General features: G+C 38.4%; 1 protein-coding gene across 1 annotated transcript in view; it reads left to right on the forward strand.

Annotated features, from left to right (window-relative positions):
- Positions 1–21477, forward strand: part of LOC103301729 (transmembrane protease serine 11C-like) — a 53101-nt gene that overhangs the window by 4623 nt on the left and 27001 nt on the right. The window contains exons 2-5 of the mRNA XM_008158733.2: positions 2422–2534; positions 5984–6102; positions 10302–10369; positions 14776–14939. Coding sequence (XP_008156955.2) covers positions 2422–2534; positions 5984–6102; positions 10302–10369; positions 14776–14939 — 464 coding nt within the window. The remainder of the gene's footprint in view (positions 1–2421; positions 2535–5983; positions 6103–10301; positions 10370–14775; positions 14940–21477) is intronic.

The following is a 21477-nucleotide window of genomic DNA, read 5'->3' on the forward strand; positions in this document are numbered from 1 at the left end:
TTTAAAATGTTAACAGGAATACCTCAAAACAATTGGAACCTACTAGTAAACAGATTTCTAAATAATCTATAGGTCAAAGAGGAATACTAATGGAAATATTAAAAATATATTAAACTACATAAAAATGAAAATAAAACATTAAATTTCTGAGACACAGCTAAAACAGTGCTGAGATGGAAAGTACAGCATTAAAAACATGCATTAGAAAAGAGGAAAAGTATCAAATAAATAATCTAAGTTCCCACTGCAAAAAACCAGAAAAAGAAGAGCAAAATAAACCCAAGCAAGCAGAAGAAAAGAAATAATGAAGAGTAGAAATTAATGAAATAAAAACAGAAAAACACTAGAAAAAAAAAAAAACACAATAAAACACAGCCATGTTCTCAGAAAGAAATCAATGAAATTGGCAACTCTCTAGGAAAACTAACAAAGTAAATAGATTAAAAATTACCAATATCAGAAATTGAGCAGAGTCTTTCTATAGATACCCACAGACATCAAAAGGATAAAAAGGGAATACTACCACCCTAACTGGTTTGGCTCAGTGGATAGAGTGTCGGCCTGCAGACTGAAGGGTCCCAGGTTCGATTCTGGTCAAGGGCATGCACCTTGGTTGCGGGCACATCCCCAGTAGGGGGTGTGCAGGAGGCAGCTGATCGCTGTTTCTCTCTCATCAATGTTTCTAACTCTATCCCTCTCCCTTCCTCTCTGTAAAAAATCAATAATATATATATGAAATACTACCAACTCTATATACATACATTTGACAACTTAGACAAAATGGACCAATTCCTTGAAAAAATTACATGAATTCCTATCAACACTATACTCAAAATGTTCCCAAACTTCAGCCTCTTTTAAGTTCCTCTTCCTCTCCCACCCTGGTTCAAGCCATCATTTTGTGCTTGGATTGTTGTAATCATTTCATATATTGTTGCTCTTCATCCACTAGTATTCTCTATAATTTACTCTCCACAAAGTAGTCAGAGGGATCCCAATAAGAAATTAGGCCAGATTGCCCTAACTGGTTTGGCTCAGTGGATAGAGCGTAGGCCTGCGGACTCAAGGGTCCCAGGTTCGATTCCGGTCAAGGGCATGTACCTTGGTTGCGGGCACATCCCCAGTGGGGGGGTGTGCAGGAGGCAGCTGATCGATGTTTCTTTCTCATCGATGTCTCTAACTCTCTATCCCTCTCTCTTCCTCTCTGTAAAAAATCAATAAAATATATTTTTTTAAAGAAATTAGGCCAGATCATCATAGTCTTCTCTCCAAAGACCTCCAATACTCCCATTTCACTAAGAGAAAAAGCCTATATAATTACAATGATTTATAAGGCCCTACATGATTTGAACCTTAGTAGTTTTCAGACTTAGTCTCTTACCACTCTTCCCCTCATTCACTGCTACAGCCAAACTGCTCTCCTAACATACCAGGCATGACCCTCCTAAAGACCATTTGTCAAGTTGTTCCCTCTGCATGGAACATTACAGAAATCTGTATGGCTAACCCCCTCACATGTTTCAAGTCTACTTAGATTTTACCTTTTCAGTAGGCCTAACCTAACTATTCTATTTAATATTGCATCCTGACACCAACACCATCTTATACATACTTCCACATTTCATATCTTCTTTACTTAGATATATGTTTTTTTCTACAGAGCTTAATATTGTTTTACCAGTTATGAATTTTATTAATTTCTAGAGGCCTGGTGCACAAAATTTATGCACACAGGGGGTGTCCCTCAGCCCGGCCTGCACCCTCTCCAATCTGGGACCCCTGTGGGATTGGGCCTAAACCGGCAGTCGGACATCCCTCTCACAATCCGTGACCACTGGCTCCTAACAGCTTGCCTGCCTGCCTGCCTGATCTCCCCTAACTGCCTCTGCCTGCCTGGTCGCCCCTAACTACCTCTGCCTGCCAGCCTGATTGCCCCCATCTGTCCTCCCCTGCCAGCCTGATCACCCCTAACTGCCTCTGCCTTGGCCTCCACCACTGTGGCTTTGTCTGGAAGGAAGTCAGACGTCCGGAAGATGTCTGGTTGACCCGGTCTAATTAGCATATTACCCTTTTATTAGTGTAGATGGTATTTGTTGTCTATCTTCCCTCAGTAAAATGTAAGCTCCATAAAAAAGAGGTCTTTTTTTCCTATAACTCTGCTTACTACATAATAGGATATCTAAAAATATTTGCTGAATGAAATCTGGTTTTAGTATTACCATTATTATTCATATGTGCTCAAAAGAAAGCAAGCCAAATATTATATTCACTAATTCTACACGATGTTTTCCAAACTCAGGAGTCTATTGAATCCATAGTTATTGAAAAATAATATACTTACCAGCAAATTCATAGTTATTTCTGATAGTTCTATATCTTACTCATATTAACACTTGCTTTCCTGTTCTTTTTGCTCAGAAGAACAGAGTCAAACACAAAAGTGAAACTCACAAAGTGTGGAAAGATTACCCTGGGTATCATAATTGTGATTGCTGTAGTAACCATTGGACTCATTATTCATTTCGTCACTCGTGGTAAGTACTCATGATATCTGGATTTCTAGCCACATGAATTTAATTTCCCATTATTGGTAAGTTAGGAACTTTGAGAATGGGAGAAGGAAAGGCATCAGATAAAACTATTTGGCAGAGATAATTTCTTATGGTTAATAACAGTTACTGCAGTCTTTGTTCTGAATCGACCTTTGGCTTAGGGCATTCTGAATCCAAAGATGTGGTATGATCTTTTTTTTTAATTCCTGCTAAAGATTTAGGTGCTCAGAGGACATTAATAAATAAATAAATCAATTAATTAATTCACTGTTGAATTAATAATTTTTGAAGAGATAATCAATGAGTTAAATAAATATAAAAGCCTACAACCTAGATTTGTAAGCTAGATTTCTTATTCCAAAACCTATAAATATTCTCTACATACAATGATTTCTTCACATAAAATTCTCTCTAAAAAAAGTATTTTCCATTAATGAGGGATGAAAAAAAGTAACAGTACAAATTTTTCTATATATTTTTTATAGAACTGTTTGACATTGAAATTGGGACTCAAAAGAACTGTTGGCCCAGAAAGAAACTCACTACAGACTGATTCATTTGCCTCTCAGCATAACCATTATGGCTTATCTCATTTTCGGTTCTCATAAGTGTATTTCGTGTATCACATGATCTCATGCATCTAGGGGAAATAATGAACAACATAAACTGATAAACAAAAACAGATCCCGAGACAGGGAAGCATCGATCAGACTGTCAAACCTCAGAGGGAAGGTAGGGAGGGAAGGGGTGAGATCAACCAAAGGACTTGTATGCATGCATATAAGCCTAACCAGTGGTCACGGATAACAGGGGGGTGGGGGCATACATGGGGAGGGGTTTGGAATAGGAATGCGGGGATGAGGACAATTATGTGATACCATAATCAATAAAGAAATTTAAAAAAAGAAATCAGAAAAAAAATCTGTATTGTTGAAAAGAGAAAAAAAAGAAAAAAAGTATGGGATCCTCAGATTTGATGTTTCTTTAAAATAGCTATTTGTAACAACTCCTCTGTGTCCTGTGCTTATTACTTTCTTTCATTCACTCTTTCCTAACCTTTTCAAGGATGAGGACTTCTTTATAAAAAAAAAATTTCCACAAGAAATTATCAAATTTATTGATTGGTATATACTGAACCATTCTTGCATCCCAGGAATAAATCCCACTTGATCAATGTGTATAATCCTTTTAATATATTGTTCAATTCAGCTAGCTAGTATTTTGTTGAGGATTTGAAAATATTTATTCGCAAAGACATATGCACCCTATGTTTATTGCAGCATTATTCAAGGTAGCCAAGACGTGGAAACAACCAGTGTCCTTCGATAGATGATTGGATAAAAATGTGGTACATACAGGGTGGGGTAAAAGTAGGTTTTCAGTTGTTCGTATGGAAAATAATACAATGATTAATAAATAATAATACACCTATGTTTTATGTACTCATAACTGTAAACCTACTTTAGCCTACCCTCTATACACAATGGGATACTATTCAGCCATAAGATGAAATACTGCCATTTGCAACAACATGTATGGACCTTGAGAATATCATGTCAAGAAAAACAAGTCAGACAGAAAAAGTTAAAAATCATATGATTTTACTCATATGTAGGATATTAAACTGAAAGCAACAAATGAACAAATAAGAAAAACAAACAAAAACTCATAGACACAGACAACAGTTTGGTGGTTACCAGAGGAAAGGGGGATGGGGTGTAGTAGAGGATAAAAGGGGTCAAATATACAGTGAAGGTGAAGGAAGATTCTTTGACTTTGGGTAGTGGGTAATAATGCAATATGAATATCATGTATCATAGAAATGTACACTTGAAACCTATATAATCTTATTAACCAACTAGTAGCCCATTTGCAGGAAAATCCTGCAAGCGGCTGTTGCGGCCGCGTGCGCTGCCACTGCCGCCGCCTTTGCGGCCACCGCGCCTGCACCCTCTCGCCACTGTCGCCCGCCCCCCTCCACCCCCCTTCCCCCCCCCCGCCCCCGCTCCAACCCGCCCGGGCTTTCCCTCTGACAGCCACCTTGCTTTCCGCTTTTCTTCCCTCTTCTTTCTAAGTTGTCTTCAGTCTTCACTCCTCCCTCTCTCAGTGTATGCAAATTAACCGCCATATTTGTTGGGTAATTTGCATACTCGCCCTGATTGGCTGGTGGGTATGGCTTTGGCTGGTGGGCGTGGCTTGGGCGTAGCGAAGGTGCGGTCAATTTGCATATTACTATTTTATTAGGTAGGATGTCACCCTAGTAAATTTAATAAAAAGAAAATAATTACTCTATAGTTTTGCAATAAATTGTTTTATTTTATTTTTTAATATATTTTTATTGATTTCAGAGAGGAAGGGAGAGGAAGAGAGAGGGATAGAAACATCAATGATGAGAGAGAATTATTGATTGGCTGCCTCCTGCACTCTCCACATTGGGGATCAAGCCCGCAATCTGGGCATATGCCCTGATCAGGAAACAAAACTAGTTCATAGGTTGATGTTCAACCACTGAGCCATGCCTGCCAGGTGCAATAAATTGTTTTATAACAAACTTTCTAAAAAAACAAATAAATAAAATAGTAGAGCTGACAGTCTAACCATCAGCTTTATGCTTTGCTTTACTTTCTGAAAGTTGTAAGTTTGATTTATTTGTTCTTTTTACTTAATTTGCAGTAACTTACAAGTCATGCCTCCTATTACTTTCCTCTTTATTCATTTTCATTTCTTAGGTACTTCATAAATGATTAAACCTGAGACTCCACTGATTTTCCAAAATGTAATCTGTGATGATCACAAAAACTAAAAATTATCTACACTTAATATAATTTCATTTAATAGTTATACATCTATCTTCAGATTGCCCAAACTTGAAAGCTGGCACAATAAAATTTTACATTAAAAATTCTGATAACATTCTTGGGTGAAGTTAGAATTTAATAAACATTCCTCTGTCAAAGTTATTTCAACAGTCACTAGGAATCAAGATTATTTAAATGTCAAGTTACCTGAAATTTTATCAGAGTATTATATTTCATATGATATTTCTTAAAAACAAAAGCAGTTAGACAATGAACTATGCTAAGTGAAATAGCCAATCATAGAAAGACAAGTACCATATGATTTCACTCATGTGGAATTTAATGAACAAACTACCAAGCAAAATAGAGACAGACTCATAGACAGGGAGCAGCCAGACAGCTCTAGTTAGAGAGGAGTTTTAGGAAGGGGAGGGGAGGAGGGATTGAGAATAAAAAGAGAGAGAGAACTCATGGACATGGGCAACAGTATGATGATTGTGGAAGGGGGGGAAGGTGGGAGAGGGCATAGAGAGGTTAAATGATGATGGAAAAAATAAAATAAAATAATTTTAAAAATAAATGTAGTTACACAATGATCAAAGTCAGAACTATTTTTTTCTTTTTTCTCCTCAGGAAAAACATTTTTCTATTATCACATCAGCTTTAAAGTCAATAACATTGACTATGACAGAAAGTTTGAAAAACCATATTCACAAGAATATGTGGACCTAAATAAAAAGATAGTGTCTTTGGTAAGTTAAAATGTTTTTTTCTGTGCATTGTCTTTTTATGGTAAATGTTGTGCTCCTAGAAATACCAGAATCCTAGTAATCACCTTCCAACTTGGAATTTAATAATTCATAAATTCACGCTGTTTCTTATCACTATTTTAGTTCTAGATTAGGATAGTCAGCCCTTTCAGAAAGTAAGTTTCTGTCTTGATTCAAAAGTTTTCCACAACCCATAAAAGAAGTGTATTCATTTTCCTAGAGAGTCTTTCTCCCTACTTTTCAGTTTTAATCTACATGGAAATAGTTTTAGTATAAGGTAGGGGGGGCAACTTTATTTTATTTTAGGTATAGATAGCTAGTTGAGCTGGCACTACTTATTAAATAATCCAGTCTATCCCAATGATTTAAAATGCCATTCTTGTTAAATCCTCAATCCCCATATATTCCAGGATCTATTTTTGGATTCTGTATTGGGCTACACATTAATTTATAGTATTTCTTTTCCATACCTTCATCTTGAACAGTATTTCATCCTTTTACTTAAAGTATGATGCTTCTAAATAATAGATAACTAGGTTTTGTTTTTTAATGCAACTTAATAGATTCTTTCATGACATTTTATCTATTCTCATTCATTATAACAAGTAATAACTGTTTTTATTTTTAAAAATATATATTTTATTGATTTCAGAGAGGGAGAGGAAGAGAAAAACATCAATGATGAGAGAGAATAATGAATCAGCTGCCTCCTGCACACCCCCTACTGGGGATCAGGCCCCAACCCAGGCATGTGCCCTTGACAGGAATCAAACCAGAGACCCTTCAGTCCACAAGATGACGCTCTATCCACTGAATCAAACCGGCTAGGCAATAGCTGTTTTTATTTCTCTATTTTGCTTTAAGTAAATATTTTTGCTTCCTTTTTTATTATTGCTGATTTAAATTGTTTTCCATTTCATTTTTTTCCTCCTGAAAATGTCAATACTGGTATACTTAGTTAATAGTTAACTTATCCTTCCTGGAACTAGAAATTACATAAATATTTTTCCACTATTATTTTAAAAATTGTTAGTCCCATCAAATGATTATTTTCCTTACTTAACCCTCAACCCAAGAAAAGGAGGCCTTTAACATACTTTCACTTCTATCTTCTCCTCCCTTTTCCATTTCCCATTCCTGATAATGAATCACTTTTTATCACTTTTATTTTCTCTCCCTCTTCTGCCCTCCTTTTCTCTTCCTAATAACTAGGTTTTGCTGAAATAGTAAACTTCAAGTTCAAAACTATTATTAGGATGTTTCTTAAAGTATGTTGCCTCCACTTTAAGCATTGAAATTATATGTTCACTAGAGGCTTGGTGCATGAAATTTGTGCACAGGAGGGGGAGGGTCCCCTCAGCCCAGCCTGCACCCTCTTTAATCCAGGACCCCTCAGGGGATGTCCGACTGCGGTTTAGGATCGGGCCTAAACCGGCAGTCAGACATCCCTCACACAATCCGGGACTGCTGGCTCCTAACCGCTCACCTGCCTGCCTGCCTGATTGCCCCTAACAGCCCTCCCTGCCAGCCTGATCACCCCTAACTGCCTCTGCCTGCTGGCCTGATCGCCCTTCACTGTCCGCCCCCCCGCCGGCATGGTCACCCCTAACTGCCCCCTTCTGCCAGCCTGGTTGCCCCTAACTTCCCCCCCTGCCAGCCTGGTCACCTCCAAATGCCCCCCCCCCATGCTGGCCTGGTCGCCCCATACAGCCTGCTGTTCAGTCTTTTGGTCGTCGGTCTCTAACCCCCCTGCTGGCCTGATCACCCCACGCAGTCATTTGGTCCTCCCTCACTAACCCCCCTGCCGGCCTAGTCACTCCACGCAGCCTGTTTGGTCATCTGTTCAGTTGTTTCAGTTGCGATGGTCACTTAGGCTTTTATATAGAGAGAGATTATATGTCATCCATCCCTCTTTTTTTCCTCTTTTTATACTCCTATTATTTATAGCCACTTCTGGAATCATATTCTAAGTGGGGGTTTTGCACCCATTATTTTATTTTGATGAGCATATAATCTGTTTTATTTCCTTTCTCTCCCTGCTAGGCTCCTTTATTTGCATTACCATTTTTCCTGTTGGCTTATTGGGGCCACTGTTTTGTTATTAGAGATGGTCCTACAAGTTGGGAAATTAGATTTTTTTTAAATCCTATAAGCTGAAGGTTGAGCAGCAGGCATTCTCCATACCAAAGCCCCAGAAGAAAGTCCTCCAGCTCCCCATTTTCTGCCCACCATACTAGCTTAGTCTCAGTCTCAGGAGCAAGGAATCTTCAGTTATGCAGTTTCTTCTTGGAGACAGTGGGTCTATGAAAACCCACTCACATGGTCCAGTGTCAGCTTAATCCCTGGGCATCCATACATCTCAGTTAGCCAATCTCTTCCCAGGGTCTGTTGTGATTCTATTTTTGTACAGGGTTCTCAGGTTGTTCTCTAGGTTCTTTCTAGCCCATGGAAAAGAAGGTTCCTCATCACCTCCCTGCTCCCAGGACTCCCACTAAGCCCAAACCCACTCAACACCAGAAAGGCAGGTATATTGAACTGGAAATAAAAGAGAAATATGACATAATTTAGCTATCATCTTGTCAAGATTCTTCCATTCACTATATTTTAAGAATTACATCCAAACCCCTTATCATGGCCAACAAGGTTCTCTATAATCTTGTCCCTACCTACGCAGACAACCTCAATTTATATACTCTCTCCCTTGCTCACTTTACTTGAGTCACAACTTTGCTTCTATCCCTCAGTTACACCAATCTCATTTTTCCCGGGGACCTGCGCTTCCCTCCATCTAGAATACTCTTCTTCCCTTGATTGGCAACTTTTCATCTTTCAGGTTTCACTCAAATGTCACCACTTCAAAGAGGCCTGTCTTGATCATTCCAAAGACTCCATTATTTACTTTAGTTTATATTTTTATATCACCTAATACTATCTCAGATTATCATATTTACATATTTATTCCTTGGTCTGCTTGTTATCTATGTTCTCTTTTGAATCTCTAAGAAACAATGGATCTATCCCATTAGTTCATAGTTTTATTTCAATAAATATTTATTAAATACATGAACACATTCCAATTGCTTTGGAGCAAGAGGAAAATGTAAATTAAATCCCTGGGTTCCAATATTGAGTCAGTTTTTGAAGGCCAGTCTTTGCAAAAGTAAAAGTCCTGGGCAGTGCAATTTGTTGTCTGGTGCTCTGTAAAGATCATACAGTGGGAAATCATCCATCAGGTTCAGATCAGGAGCACCTGAGAAAATGATTCATACAATTTCTCTAAGAGAATTCTACATATCCCACTTTGAACCCATCAGTAGCATGTTATTCAAACAGTTTGTTCATGACTGGACTGCAAACCATTTTGCCTAAAAATGGTTTGCAGTCCAGTCATGAACAAAGGCTGCCATTGTTTTTAAAAAAAAATGAATGAAACATCTCCTTCTGGGGACATTTCTGTCAAGTTTTATGACATTGGTACTCAATAAAAGGCTGAACATGGAAGATAAAATCTATTAGTTGGTCTTTTGAATTCACCTCTCCAAAATGAATATTCTGATGTATCTTGCTACTGTTAGGAACAAATATTTTTATCCAACTGTGCCACATAATTTTTTTTTTATTTAAAGACATTTGTGAATGAACTGAGCCATTATGAAGATAATTTTCAAAAAGGTGTATATTTAACACATTGCATCTTTTTCCTAAATGAGTCATGATCTGGGAAAATTTTAATACTATGTATTTGATATTAAAGAATTAGTTAATTCCTGAGATGTAGGTAGTAGTACAATGAAACTGGTTTGGCCATCCTATATAATAAAAGCCTAGTGACCAAATGGTGGAATGACCAGTAGGCCAGTCACTATGATGTGCACTAACCACCAGGGAGCAGACACTCAATGCAGGAACTATCCCTGGTGGTCAGTGCACTCCCACAGTGGGAGCGTCACTTGGCTGACTGGGATGAGCTGCACTCCCACAGTGGGCAATCCCCGCAGGCCACATTCCCCATCAATGCATGAATCCTGTGCACCAGGCCTCTAGTTTATTAACTGATAAAGCTGAATGATGGGTACATGGGTTTTTCACACTACTCTATCTGCTTTCATGTATGTTTGAAGTTCTCCACAATGAAAACATAAAATAAAAAATAATCATTATGGATTTTACTTTTTTAACAGATAAATGAAACATTTCATGGATCAAAACTGAGAAGACAGTATGTCAAATCCCATGTTGTCCAAGTAAGGTATATAAAATAGCCTGAGAGGCACCGAGAAAAAAAGTTCTGTCCTCTTTCTTATCTCATACTCAACAGAATATCTTTCCCTGGTATACAATTAAAAGGTTGAAACAAATTTGAATTTGGGGCTTCAAAACAACTAGCATCTTCAAATGTGGAAAATAAAAGGTATTCAAGGTCTATTGAGAAATTATTAAACCATAATCAAGAATTCCAGATTACTGTGAGTATGAAGTAAAGATTAAATGGGTGTGGTTTTTTAAAATCTAAAGCACAAAATAAAATTAAAAAATTTAAAATCAGGAGATGATTTCAAGCTAAGGAAAGAATGGGTAAGATAAGAGAGCCATGCACAGAATGTCTGACCCAGGAATGGCAAACTAGTAGCTGATGGGGTAAATCCTAAATGTAAAAGTTAAAAAATTCCGCATAAAAAAAGAATTTTTAGAACGTTAAAAAATCAAAATATCTAACAACACAGCCCACATTCCCACATGGTAATAGTACACCGAAACTGAGGCTGCACGGTTTGCCATGATGTATGCACATGTATTTATACCCAACAAGCTTCATTCTTTTACCTTACCCTCCTGCCCCTCTAAAAATCCAAGTCTGCAGCAGTTTTCTAGCAGTGAGGATATTTTATCCAAACATTGGGAAGGAACAGATAACCTGCAAAAGCTAGCAAAAGAATAACTACAAACAAAAATAGAAATGTTAATATGCTTTGGAATCTACCTCTCCTTAAAACCAGCACACTTAACAAGTACCCCCACCCCCATGAGAACTTTTTTATATATTAACCTGATAATAACCCTGTATGGTTTTATGTATCAGTTTCCCATTATACAGATGAGGAAACTGAAGTAAAGGAAGGTTAAGTAACTTGCCAAGGACACATATTTAATAAATGCTAGAGCTGTAGGTTGAACCCAAGCAGGTATATCTAGATTATTGCATCAACTTCTCTAATCTTCAGTTTTCACTCTTGCTCCACTACAATCAATTCCCCACACTGCAGTCAAAATGAATTGGAAGAGCCTATAATCCCCTACTTAATATCATTTGATCATTTCCTACAATTTCCAAACTCCTAATATAGTCCACATGACCCTACCTGACCTGGCCCTGCCTCTCTCTGACCTCATCTCATACCCTTGACTTCACCCATAACTTTATATTCACACTACTGACCTGCTATTATTCTTCCAATAAACATGCAAAATTGCACCATTGACTTTGCCCAAAGAAAACCAAACTAATGTCTTCGTGACAGGAAGTGGTTTTACAACTTGGAATAGGTGCCCACGAAGGTTACATGTTCACCTTCCCACTGAAACTGAGAGATAGAAAGGCTACCATCTTTGATGGTCACTAGACCTGAGATGGCTTTCAGGTCCCTGAGAAAATACATTTCTGGGTTAAACTGCAAGAGCCTCTTGAAAAATTTACTTATAACTCAAAGAGCAGAGAAAGAATTTACATGTATAAGTTTTCTAGAGTAAGTGATCTAAAAACAGGCTTACTGGGGGCCTAGAGTCAAAAAGAAGTCTGTCAGACATTTAATAAAACCGAGGGGAATGTTAAGGCTATTTTGTTCAAGGTTTTTACAGTTGATGTTCCTTCTTTCTGGAATATTCCTCCTTCAGACCTTAGCATGACTCACTCCTTGTTACGAGGCTCTTACTTCAAAGAGGCTTTATATAATGTTCCCACATCGACCCTTCAAGTCATTGCTCTATTTTCTTCATAGAATTTACCATAAAGATTATTTATTTCTTTGTTTTCTTGTTTATCTGTCTCTCTTACTAGCATGAGAGCAGGCATCTTATGATCTTATATGAGCTGATATAGCTCTGGTACCTAGAACTATGTAGGATATATTGCCTGAACTAAATTAATACATGTCTGTTAAATGAATGAATGTATGAATGAATGAATGAGTAAATGAATAGAAAGTTCAGGAATGTAAAAGAAAACAAGCATTTGTCATATAAAATTAAAGAGTATTTTATAAGTCAAGAAAAGGTAAAATTAAAATAAATTTTATTTCATTTTTCATTAGAAAAGAGGATCATTTTACCCTAATGATGTCAGATTAATAATCCATATGTCTATATTTAGTTTAATTTTAGATTGTTATTTGACACAGAATGAAGAGTCAAAGTGACATCTATGGTTTGAAAAAAATCTTTAAAATAAACAAAGTAATACAATATGTCCTTGTCTATTGCATAAGAAATAAAGGGTTTGTCCCTATAGAACAGACTAGAAAAAACTAGCATTGCACCTGCATAAAAGAATCTATACATATAAAAGCCTAAGCGACCGTTAAGACTGGTCAACCAGTCACTATGACGCTCACTGACCACCAAGGGGCAGACGCTCAATGAAGGAGCCGCCCCCTGGTGGTCAGTGCGCTCCCACAGCCAACCTCCCTCAGTCCCTCCCCCTGGCTGGCAAACCTCCCGTAGTTCCTCCCCCCGTCCAGCAGGCCCCGGCAGGCCTGGCCCCCATCAGGACTGGACATGATGGCCCTGATTGCCGGCCAGGCCTAGGGACCCCACCTGTGCATGAATTTTGTGCACCGGGCCTCTAGTACTTAATAAATTGGCAAGTAATAACTAATGCTTAATACTGTATAAAGGAAATAAAAATAATTCACATATAGCACTCAAAGTAAGAGCATATGTATACATACTCTAAAACATAAATAAGGAGTGATATAAAAATAAGCTAATCCTTTAATTTAGAATTATCTTGGAAAAAATGTTAAAATAATAGGCTTTATAACCATTTTAATCATGGATACTGGCCATGATTTCTGTTTTTGTTCACGAGTATTATGAAGGTTTGGAAGTGGATGTTTTCAGGATCTTTTTTATTTTTTAATATATTTTTATTGATTTCAGAGAGGAAGGGAGAGGGAGAAAGAGATAAAGACATCAATGATGAACGAGAATCATTGATCAGCTGCCTCCTGCATGCCCCCTACTGGGGATCAAGTCCACAACCTGGGCATATGCCCTTGACCAGAATCAAACTTGGGATCCCTCAGTCCTCAGGCCAACTCTCTATCTTTTGAGCTAAACCGACTAGGGCCAGGATCTTTCTTGAGTCTCATAAACCTTTGGGGTGGTTGTAGGTTTTCAAAAGCACATATTCAGAGAAATACCTAGAGAGGTGAGGAGACACAGAAACAGAGAACAGAGTGTAAGACACATTCCCTAGAGTCACTAGTAGTTACTCCTTTTTAAATTTCTGGTTTATTTTTACTTCGTTTATTTTATGTATTTGCATCTTCAAGTCAGAATTACAAATTTAATAAATCTAGTCTAAATTTTTTGCTCAGTCATGATTTCTAACAGGTGAGAATTGGCCCACCCTGGAAAATTCTGCCCTCACTTTAAAAAAAAAAAAAGATAATTAATGATTCTCTCATCTTATCTGTTACATTCACTTTGTTACTAGCTATTGGTCCTTTATACAGAGTCCATACTGGATTTATAATACATAGATGCATTTATATTAATAAGTAATCCTATATAATAAAAAGCTAATATGCAAATCGATCGAATGGTGAAACAACTGGTAGCAATGATGCATGCAGCGTCTGTGGTGGGAGCCTCTCCCACCTCCGCCGCAGCACTAAGGATGTCTGACTAACGGCTTAGGTCCACTTCCCATGGGGACTGGGCCTAAGCTGTCAGTTGGACATCCCCCAAGGGCTCCCAGACTACGAGAGGGTGCAGGTCTGGCTGAGGGACGCCCCCCCCCCCACAAGTGCACGAATTTCGTGCACCAGGCCTCTAGTTTTTACACAATAAAATTTTCAAAATACCCCCGAAACCAGTTTGGCTCAGTGGATAGAGCGTCGGCCTGCGGACTCAAGGGTCCCAGGTTCGATTCCGGTCAAGGGCATGTACCTTGGTTGCGGGCACATCCCCAGTAGGGGGTGTGCAAGAGGCAGCTGATAGATGTTTCTCTCTCATCGATGTTTCTAACTCTCTATCCCTCTCTCTTCCTCTCTGTAAAAAATCAATAAAATATTTTAAAAAAAAATTTTCAAAATACCTTCATAGACATTATCTTATATGGTGTTTACAATAACCCAGTAAATAATATTCCATCCCTATTATAGATATGAGGAAATTTAAGTACAGAGAATGCCAACAGCTTGCTATAATCAAGAAAGTGGAAAATGGTAAATCTAGAATACAAATTCAGTTCCCCTGAGTCTAAATCACATTGTCTTTACTGTTCATCATGTCCAGACAGTGCCATTTCCATGCCCTTGGGAGAAACTGAAATAGCTGCTAGGAGCTCTGCTTAACAAAGTGTGCAATGACTCTGCTAAGAATGATAGAGGCTCAGTAAAAAGCTGAATTTATTTGTCTGCTTCTGTTCTGCAGCAGAGCCAAAGGGAAAGTGGTAATACATTCTGTGCTGAAGTTTATATTCTGCTGTAAAAATAAGGCAGCAAAATTTCGGGATAAGATCGAAACCATTTTATATCAGAAGTTAAATGGTGAAACTGGGTGTTTACATATAGATTCTTCTTCATTGAGAGTCTCAGGTAAGCATTTTTCTGTATGATATAGAGTGATTTTCAACTTTTAATTTGAATATGGTATTTTGTTATGCAAATTAAAACACTTCTCTCTTTAAATATCATTTTATATACAATAATTACCTTTAATCACTGTTTAAGTATTCATGGTTCATTTTAATCAATTTATTGATATAATATCATCTTTCATTATTGGAATTAAAGCTTATTAGATTATAGTTTGTTTTGTTTTTTCAAAGTAATCAGGTTCCCAAGTAACGTTTCTTTGCAACGCAGGCAACCTTTAACTCAAACTATTATGACTTGTTCTGTGGCTCATGATTTCTTCCTCCATTCCTTTGGATGTCACAGACTCCTAAATTCCAGAATTGAGTTTGAATTTCTTTAACATCAAACTTCTTTATAGGCCTGTAATGGACTTTGTCTCTCACTCTTCCGCACAATCTTATTCTTATTCTCAGTCACCTAACACTATTGTAAAAGGCAGCTTCTAAAAGGTAGGGACAAATGTCCCACCATTCTCTGGTCTTGATAAAAGTACAGCTAACATTTGGCACAGCTAAGCTAGGCTAACAGGTCTCTGGTACAACAAATTTGACCAAGGACAGAATTGTATCTCTATCCCTAAAGGAAGGACTTAATGCTTGTGAAGGTTGTGGGGGGAGAGGAGAAGAATCTAGACCAAGGGTTCACTTGCATGGAACATCAAAAGGCTTAAAACGCAAAACCTGAACATGCTTCTCCTGGATATGAAGCCACCATGTATTTGAAATATGACTTTCCTCCAATTATTTGATACTTTCTTTTATAACCTTTCTTATCATACAGCTTATCCTATGTGCCATGACCTCAAAAGAATACAGATAAATAAAACATCTCTCCAATTTATAAAGAGGTTGACAACAAAGATATATTTTGGGAAACTCATTTGCTAAAACCATGAACTCACAAGTTAAGAAATAACATTTATTCCCAGTATTTTTCCAAACTGTAAGACCATTATGTAGGACACCAGGAAAACAGACTTTATGGATGTCTTTTCCAGATTTATGATTTTTCTCATTATTACATATTACAATGCCATGCTACAGTTTTATGAAAATGAGTGACTGTTAAGTATAATATACTTAAGTATGGACTGCACTTTGATATTTTCTTAGTCTCTATCTGTTGCTTAGAAACTCCATCTCCCTCCTTTCTCCCCTCTCAACAGAAGGTTTTTGTCAACATGTCTAAAGCCCTATGTTTTAAGTCCACTGGCCTCTACACCCTTGTCACCACGTTTGGCCAACAATTCCAGTAGGAGTTATATTCCTTTGAAAGAGCTCTCAGAGAAGCCCATTCTTTTCCTTCAGAGCACTTTCTCAGATTTTAATTGTATATTCACAAGTGATTATTTGATTATGGACTGTCTCTCCCATCAGATCATAATCTCCTTGAGAGCAGAGTCCATGTCTATTTTTGCTCACCATTATATTTTCAGAGACTGGCACAGGGGCTGGCATATAGCAGTTAATAGCTGTTGGGTAAATTAATGACTTCCATAATATCAAAATTGCAACTGAAAACCAGAAAAGTACAGTGTATATATATATATATATACACACACCCCCAGGGATCGGGCCTAAACTGGCAGTCAGACATCCCTTTCACAATCAGGGACCCCTGGCTCCTTACTGCTCACCTGCTTGCCTGTATGATTGCCCCTAACTTCCCCCCACACACACCAGCCTGGTTGCCCCCAACTGTCCCCTCTCTGCCAGCCTGGTCACCTCTAACTGCCCTCCCACTGGCCTGGTTGCCCTTACTGCTCCCCCTGCCAGCCTGGTCGCCCCTCACTGCCCCCCTGCCAGCCTGGTCACCCCACACAGCCTGCTGTTCAGTCATCCATCTGGTCGTGTAGGTCGTGACGGCCCCTGGCCTTTTATATATTAGGATATATAAATATATAAATATAAATATAAATAGTCTTTTCTGTAGAGTATAGGAGATATCTACACTAATAAAAGAGAAAAATGCTAATTGACCGTACCTTCGCTACACCCACAGCCAATCAGAGCGAGTATGCAAATTAACCCAACAAAGATGGCGGTTAATTTGCATACGCAGCCGCTGATTGGCCTGAGTCCCGGGAACATCCTCTGGACCCAGGCTGCTCCTAGCCTGTAGGCCCATAGGCCCTGAGCGGCAGGGGTCCCAGAACGCCCCCTGGTCACTCTGAGCCTATGAGTGCAGGTGCCAAGCGGCTGGGGGTGGGGTGGGAACATCCCTGTGTCACCATAGTGACACGGGGACATTCCCGCCCCTCCTGCAGCCACTTGGATATGCTCTAGCACCAAGCGGCAGTTTGAGTCCACACCCCCAGCCTGGGGTCTTGGGCTGGTGGCGACGCATGCACCCACGTGGCGATTGGGCCCCGCCCCCAGCCTGGGGTCTCAGCCACTGAGTCACACCAGCCAGGCAGATATGGAGGAATCTTAAAGGTTTCTTTTTTTATATATATTTTATTGATGTTTTACAGAGAGGAAAGGAAAGGGATAGAGAGCTAGGAACATCTATGAGAGAGAAATATCGATCAGCTGCCTTCTGCACAGTCCCCACTGAGTATATGCCCCCAACCAAGGTACATGGCCTTGACTGGAATTGAACCTGGGTCCCTTGAGTCTGCAGGCCATTGGTCCATCCACTGAGCCAAACCAGTTAGGGCTGTCCAATATGTTAAAGAAAAAACCCTATCTAATAAAGAGGAAATATGCAGGGGAGGGCATTTGGGGGTGACCGGGGTGTCAGGAGAGGGCAGTTGGGGACGATCAGGCCGGCAGGAGAGCAGTTAGGCGTTGATCAGGCTGGCAGGGGAGTGGTTAGGGGCTGATCATGCTGGCAGGCAGAAGCGGTTAGGGGCAATCAGGCAGGCAGGCGAGCAGTTGGGAGCCAGCAGTCCAGGATTGTGAGAGGGATGTCCGACTGCCTATTTAGGCCCGGCAGTCGAACATCCCCCGAGGGGTCCCAGATTGGAGAGGGTGCAGGTTGGGCTGAGGGACACACACCCCTGTGCATGAATTTCATGCACCAGGCCTCTAGTATACATATATTTGTCAACTGGGGTTCCATAAAAAGAATTAATCCCTAAAGAAAATGGTATGTGTGATTGTTTTCAGTTCTTCCAAGGAAAATAGATAGTTAGTACTATTCCAGATGCATAAAAGAGTTCATTCATTTCATAAAAATAAAATTCCCCTAAAGCTTTAGAGATTAATTCTCTTCCAGAATCCCAATTGAGGAAGGATGATGGCAAGGTTGCAACATGTATGTTACTAGTAGACATTGTTACTCCAGATTTAGGATGTAAAGAGTACTTCACTTATTAAGACCCATGAACATAATGTGTCATTAAATTTTCTACTCACTCCTGAATTCCATGAAAAATGACAAAGATACTATGTTCCAAGTTACTAACAATCAGTGAGAGAGCAATGTTTTCTCCATTCATCCTAAACTCACTAGTTCAGAAGATTTTCAAATTGCCTAGTTAGCATAAACCTAGAAAAACTATTGATGGTATAGTTTTTCCTGCCCATGAAAGAAGTGTTTCCTGAAAAATCTCTCAAAAAGAGAATTTCTCAACCTAATACCATTGATGCCAATGGGGAAACTTTTTATGCATTTCCAAACTCCCCAATTTATATTCATGTATGCTTAAAACATATCACATTTCTTTAAAACAGAGATATTAATGTCAATAATTAAAATTAGTTAGCATAGTTTTTCTTTATTTTATAATGTGACTGCTGTACATGATCTTGTTATTTTATAGCTTAAGAATCAAACCAAAACATACAAGTGTTTGTTTATGTAATTCAAACTTCAATCCAAAAATAAATAAATAAAAGAAGGAAGGAAATGACAAGTTAAACAATTCAAGCGATATCTCACCAAACAAGTTGACCTCACAGCATGATGCTCTTGACTATCACTGCCATAAACCCTCAAGCCAAAAGCTAAGAAGAAAATGTAACACTAAACTAGATGTACCAAATACACAACTACAAAGATGACCACATGGTGGCTCTCTTCAGGGAGCTCTGGAATGAAAAATCCAAGTAATTCCTTATAAAGTAAAGAAATATCTCACAAGCTAAAGTGAGGGTTTTAAATCAAATGCCTTATAAAGTTGAATGTTCATAACTTTAATGGGCATATTTAAGGGTAAGCCTGTAATTTGCTTTAAATAATAATCATTTCCTTAAAAATGCCTGCGTATACTGGTACACTTAACCATCTATTGAATAGGATGAAAAATATTTTAAAAACTTATGCTAAATCATAATTAGTTAAAGTAAAAACTCAAATTATGTTGAATTAATAGAAAGAATAATAACATAGAACTTCATACAGATCACTGTCCTGACCCACTATTAACAGTTTTACAGGAAGAATAAAGCTCTGGCCTAGCACTCATTTGTGAGCAGCTGGCCAACACTGACAAATGGATGATTAGTAGAACTCACCTTTTTCATGTGGCTTGATCCTGAGACAATGCATGGCTGCATTTGCACCATGATTTAACCAGTTGACTAACCAATTATTCTTTGATAAATCCCAGAGGACATTTTCTTAAAGCTTATTATTGCCCACAGTGTCCTTTCTTAACCAAGAACCAATCTTCAGTTCTTATAAGCCTGTTTTATTAACAAAATGTTTTTTAAAATATTCTAAGTAATATAATACCTTGACAAAAGACAATTCATTGTAAATAACTCTTTCTAAATAGGCAAATTTTCTGAATAGTTTATATTTTATCTGTTTAATAAAATATAAAAATTCTCTTTAAATTATATTTTTACAAAAATCTTTCTCAAACTTACCACCTACTTTTCTAGTATGAACATTAGGACATCCATCAATATAGAGTGGATATTCTAGTGCCCTCAGGGCATGTAGGGAAATATTAGGTTATTGGTGCCTTTGCCAAATAACCCCAGTGTTTGGGGTTTTGAGCTCTAATATTTGTTCTTTATATTTTATTTATTTCCCATACTTCAATGTCAAGCAGAGTTCTCTTTTTTCTTTTTTTTAATTCTTTATTGTTTAAAGTATTACATAAATCTCCTTTTTCCCCCATTGACCTCTCCCTGGCCTCCCCCAACCCCCAGCACATGCCCTCACCCCCCTAGTATCTGTGACCATTTTGATTATGCTCATATGCATGCATACAAGTCCTTTGGTTGATCTCTTACCCCCACACCTCCTACCTTCCCTCATAGGTTGGACAGTCTATTCAATGCTTCTATGACTCTGGTTCTGTTTTTGTTCATCAGTTTATATTGTTCATTATGTTCCACAAATCAGTGATATCATGTGATATTTATCTTTCTCCTACTGGCTTATTTCACTTAGCATAATGCTCACCAGTTCCATCCATGCTGTTGCAAATGGTAAGAATTCCTTCTTTTTTTCCAATAGTGTAGTATTCCATTGTGTATATGTACCACAGTTTTCTAATCCACTCATCTGCTGATGGGCACTTAGGCTGTTTCCAAATCTTAGCTATTGTAAATTGTGCTGCTATGAACATAGGGGTGCATATGTCCTTTCTGATTGGGGTTTCTGATTTCTTAGGATATATTCCTAGAAGTGGGATTACTGGGTCAAATAGGAGTTCCATTTTTAAATTTTTGAGGAAATGCCATACTGTTTTCCACAGTGGCTGCACCAGTCTGGATTCCCACCAGCAGTGCACGAGGGTTCCTTTTTCTCTGCATCCTCTCCAGCACTTGTAGTTTGTTGATTTGTTGATGATAGCCATTCTAACATGTGTGAGATGGTACCTCATTGTTGTTTTGACTTGCATCTCTCAGATGATTAGTGACTTTGAGCATGATTTCATATGTCTCTTGGCCTTCTGCATGTCCTCTTTCAAAAAATGTCTATTTAGGTCCTTTGCCCATATTTTGATTGGGTTATCTTTCTTTTGTTAAGTTATATGAGTTCCCTATAAATTTTGGAGATTAAACCCTTATCGGAGATAACATCGGCAAATATGTTCTCCCATGCAATGAGCTTTCTTGTTGTTTTGTTGAGGGTTTCTTTCACTGTGCAGAAGTTTTTTTAAAATATATTTTATTGATTTTTTACAGAGAGGAAGGGAGAGGGGTAGAGAGTTAGAAACATCGATGAGAGAGAAACATCTATCAGCTGCCTCCTGCACACCCCCTACTGGGGATGTGCCCACAACCAAGGTACATGCCCTTGACCGGAATCAATCCTGGGACCCTTCAGTCTGTAGGCCGATGCTCTATCCACTGAGCCAAACCGGTTAGGGCTGCAGAAGCTTTTTATTTTGCTGTAGTCCCATTTGTTTATTTTTTCCTTAGTTTTCATTGCCCTAGGAGAGTGGTCGGCAAACTCATTAGTTAACAGAGCCAAATATCAACAGTACAACGATTGAAATTTCTTTTGAGAGCCAAATTTTTAAAACTTAAATTTCTTCTAACGCCACTTCTTCCAAATAGACTCGCCCAGGCCATGGTATTTTGTGGAAGAG

This window comes from Eptesicus fuscus, chromosome 2 (assembly GCF_027574615.1).
Source record: "Eptesicus fuscus isolate TK198812 chromosome 2, DD_ASM_mEF_20220401, whole genome shotgun sequence".
NCBI lineage: Eukaryota > Metazoa > Chordata > Mammalia > Chiroptera > Vespertilionidae > Eptesicus > Eptesicus fuscus.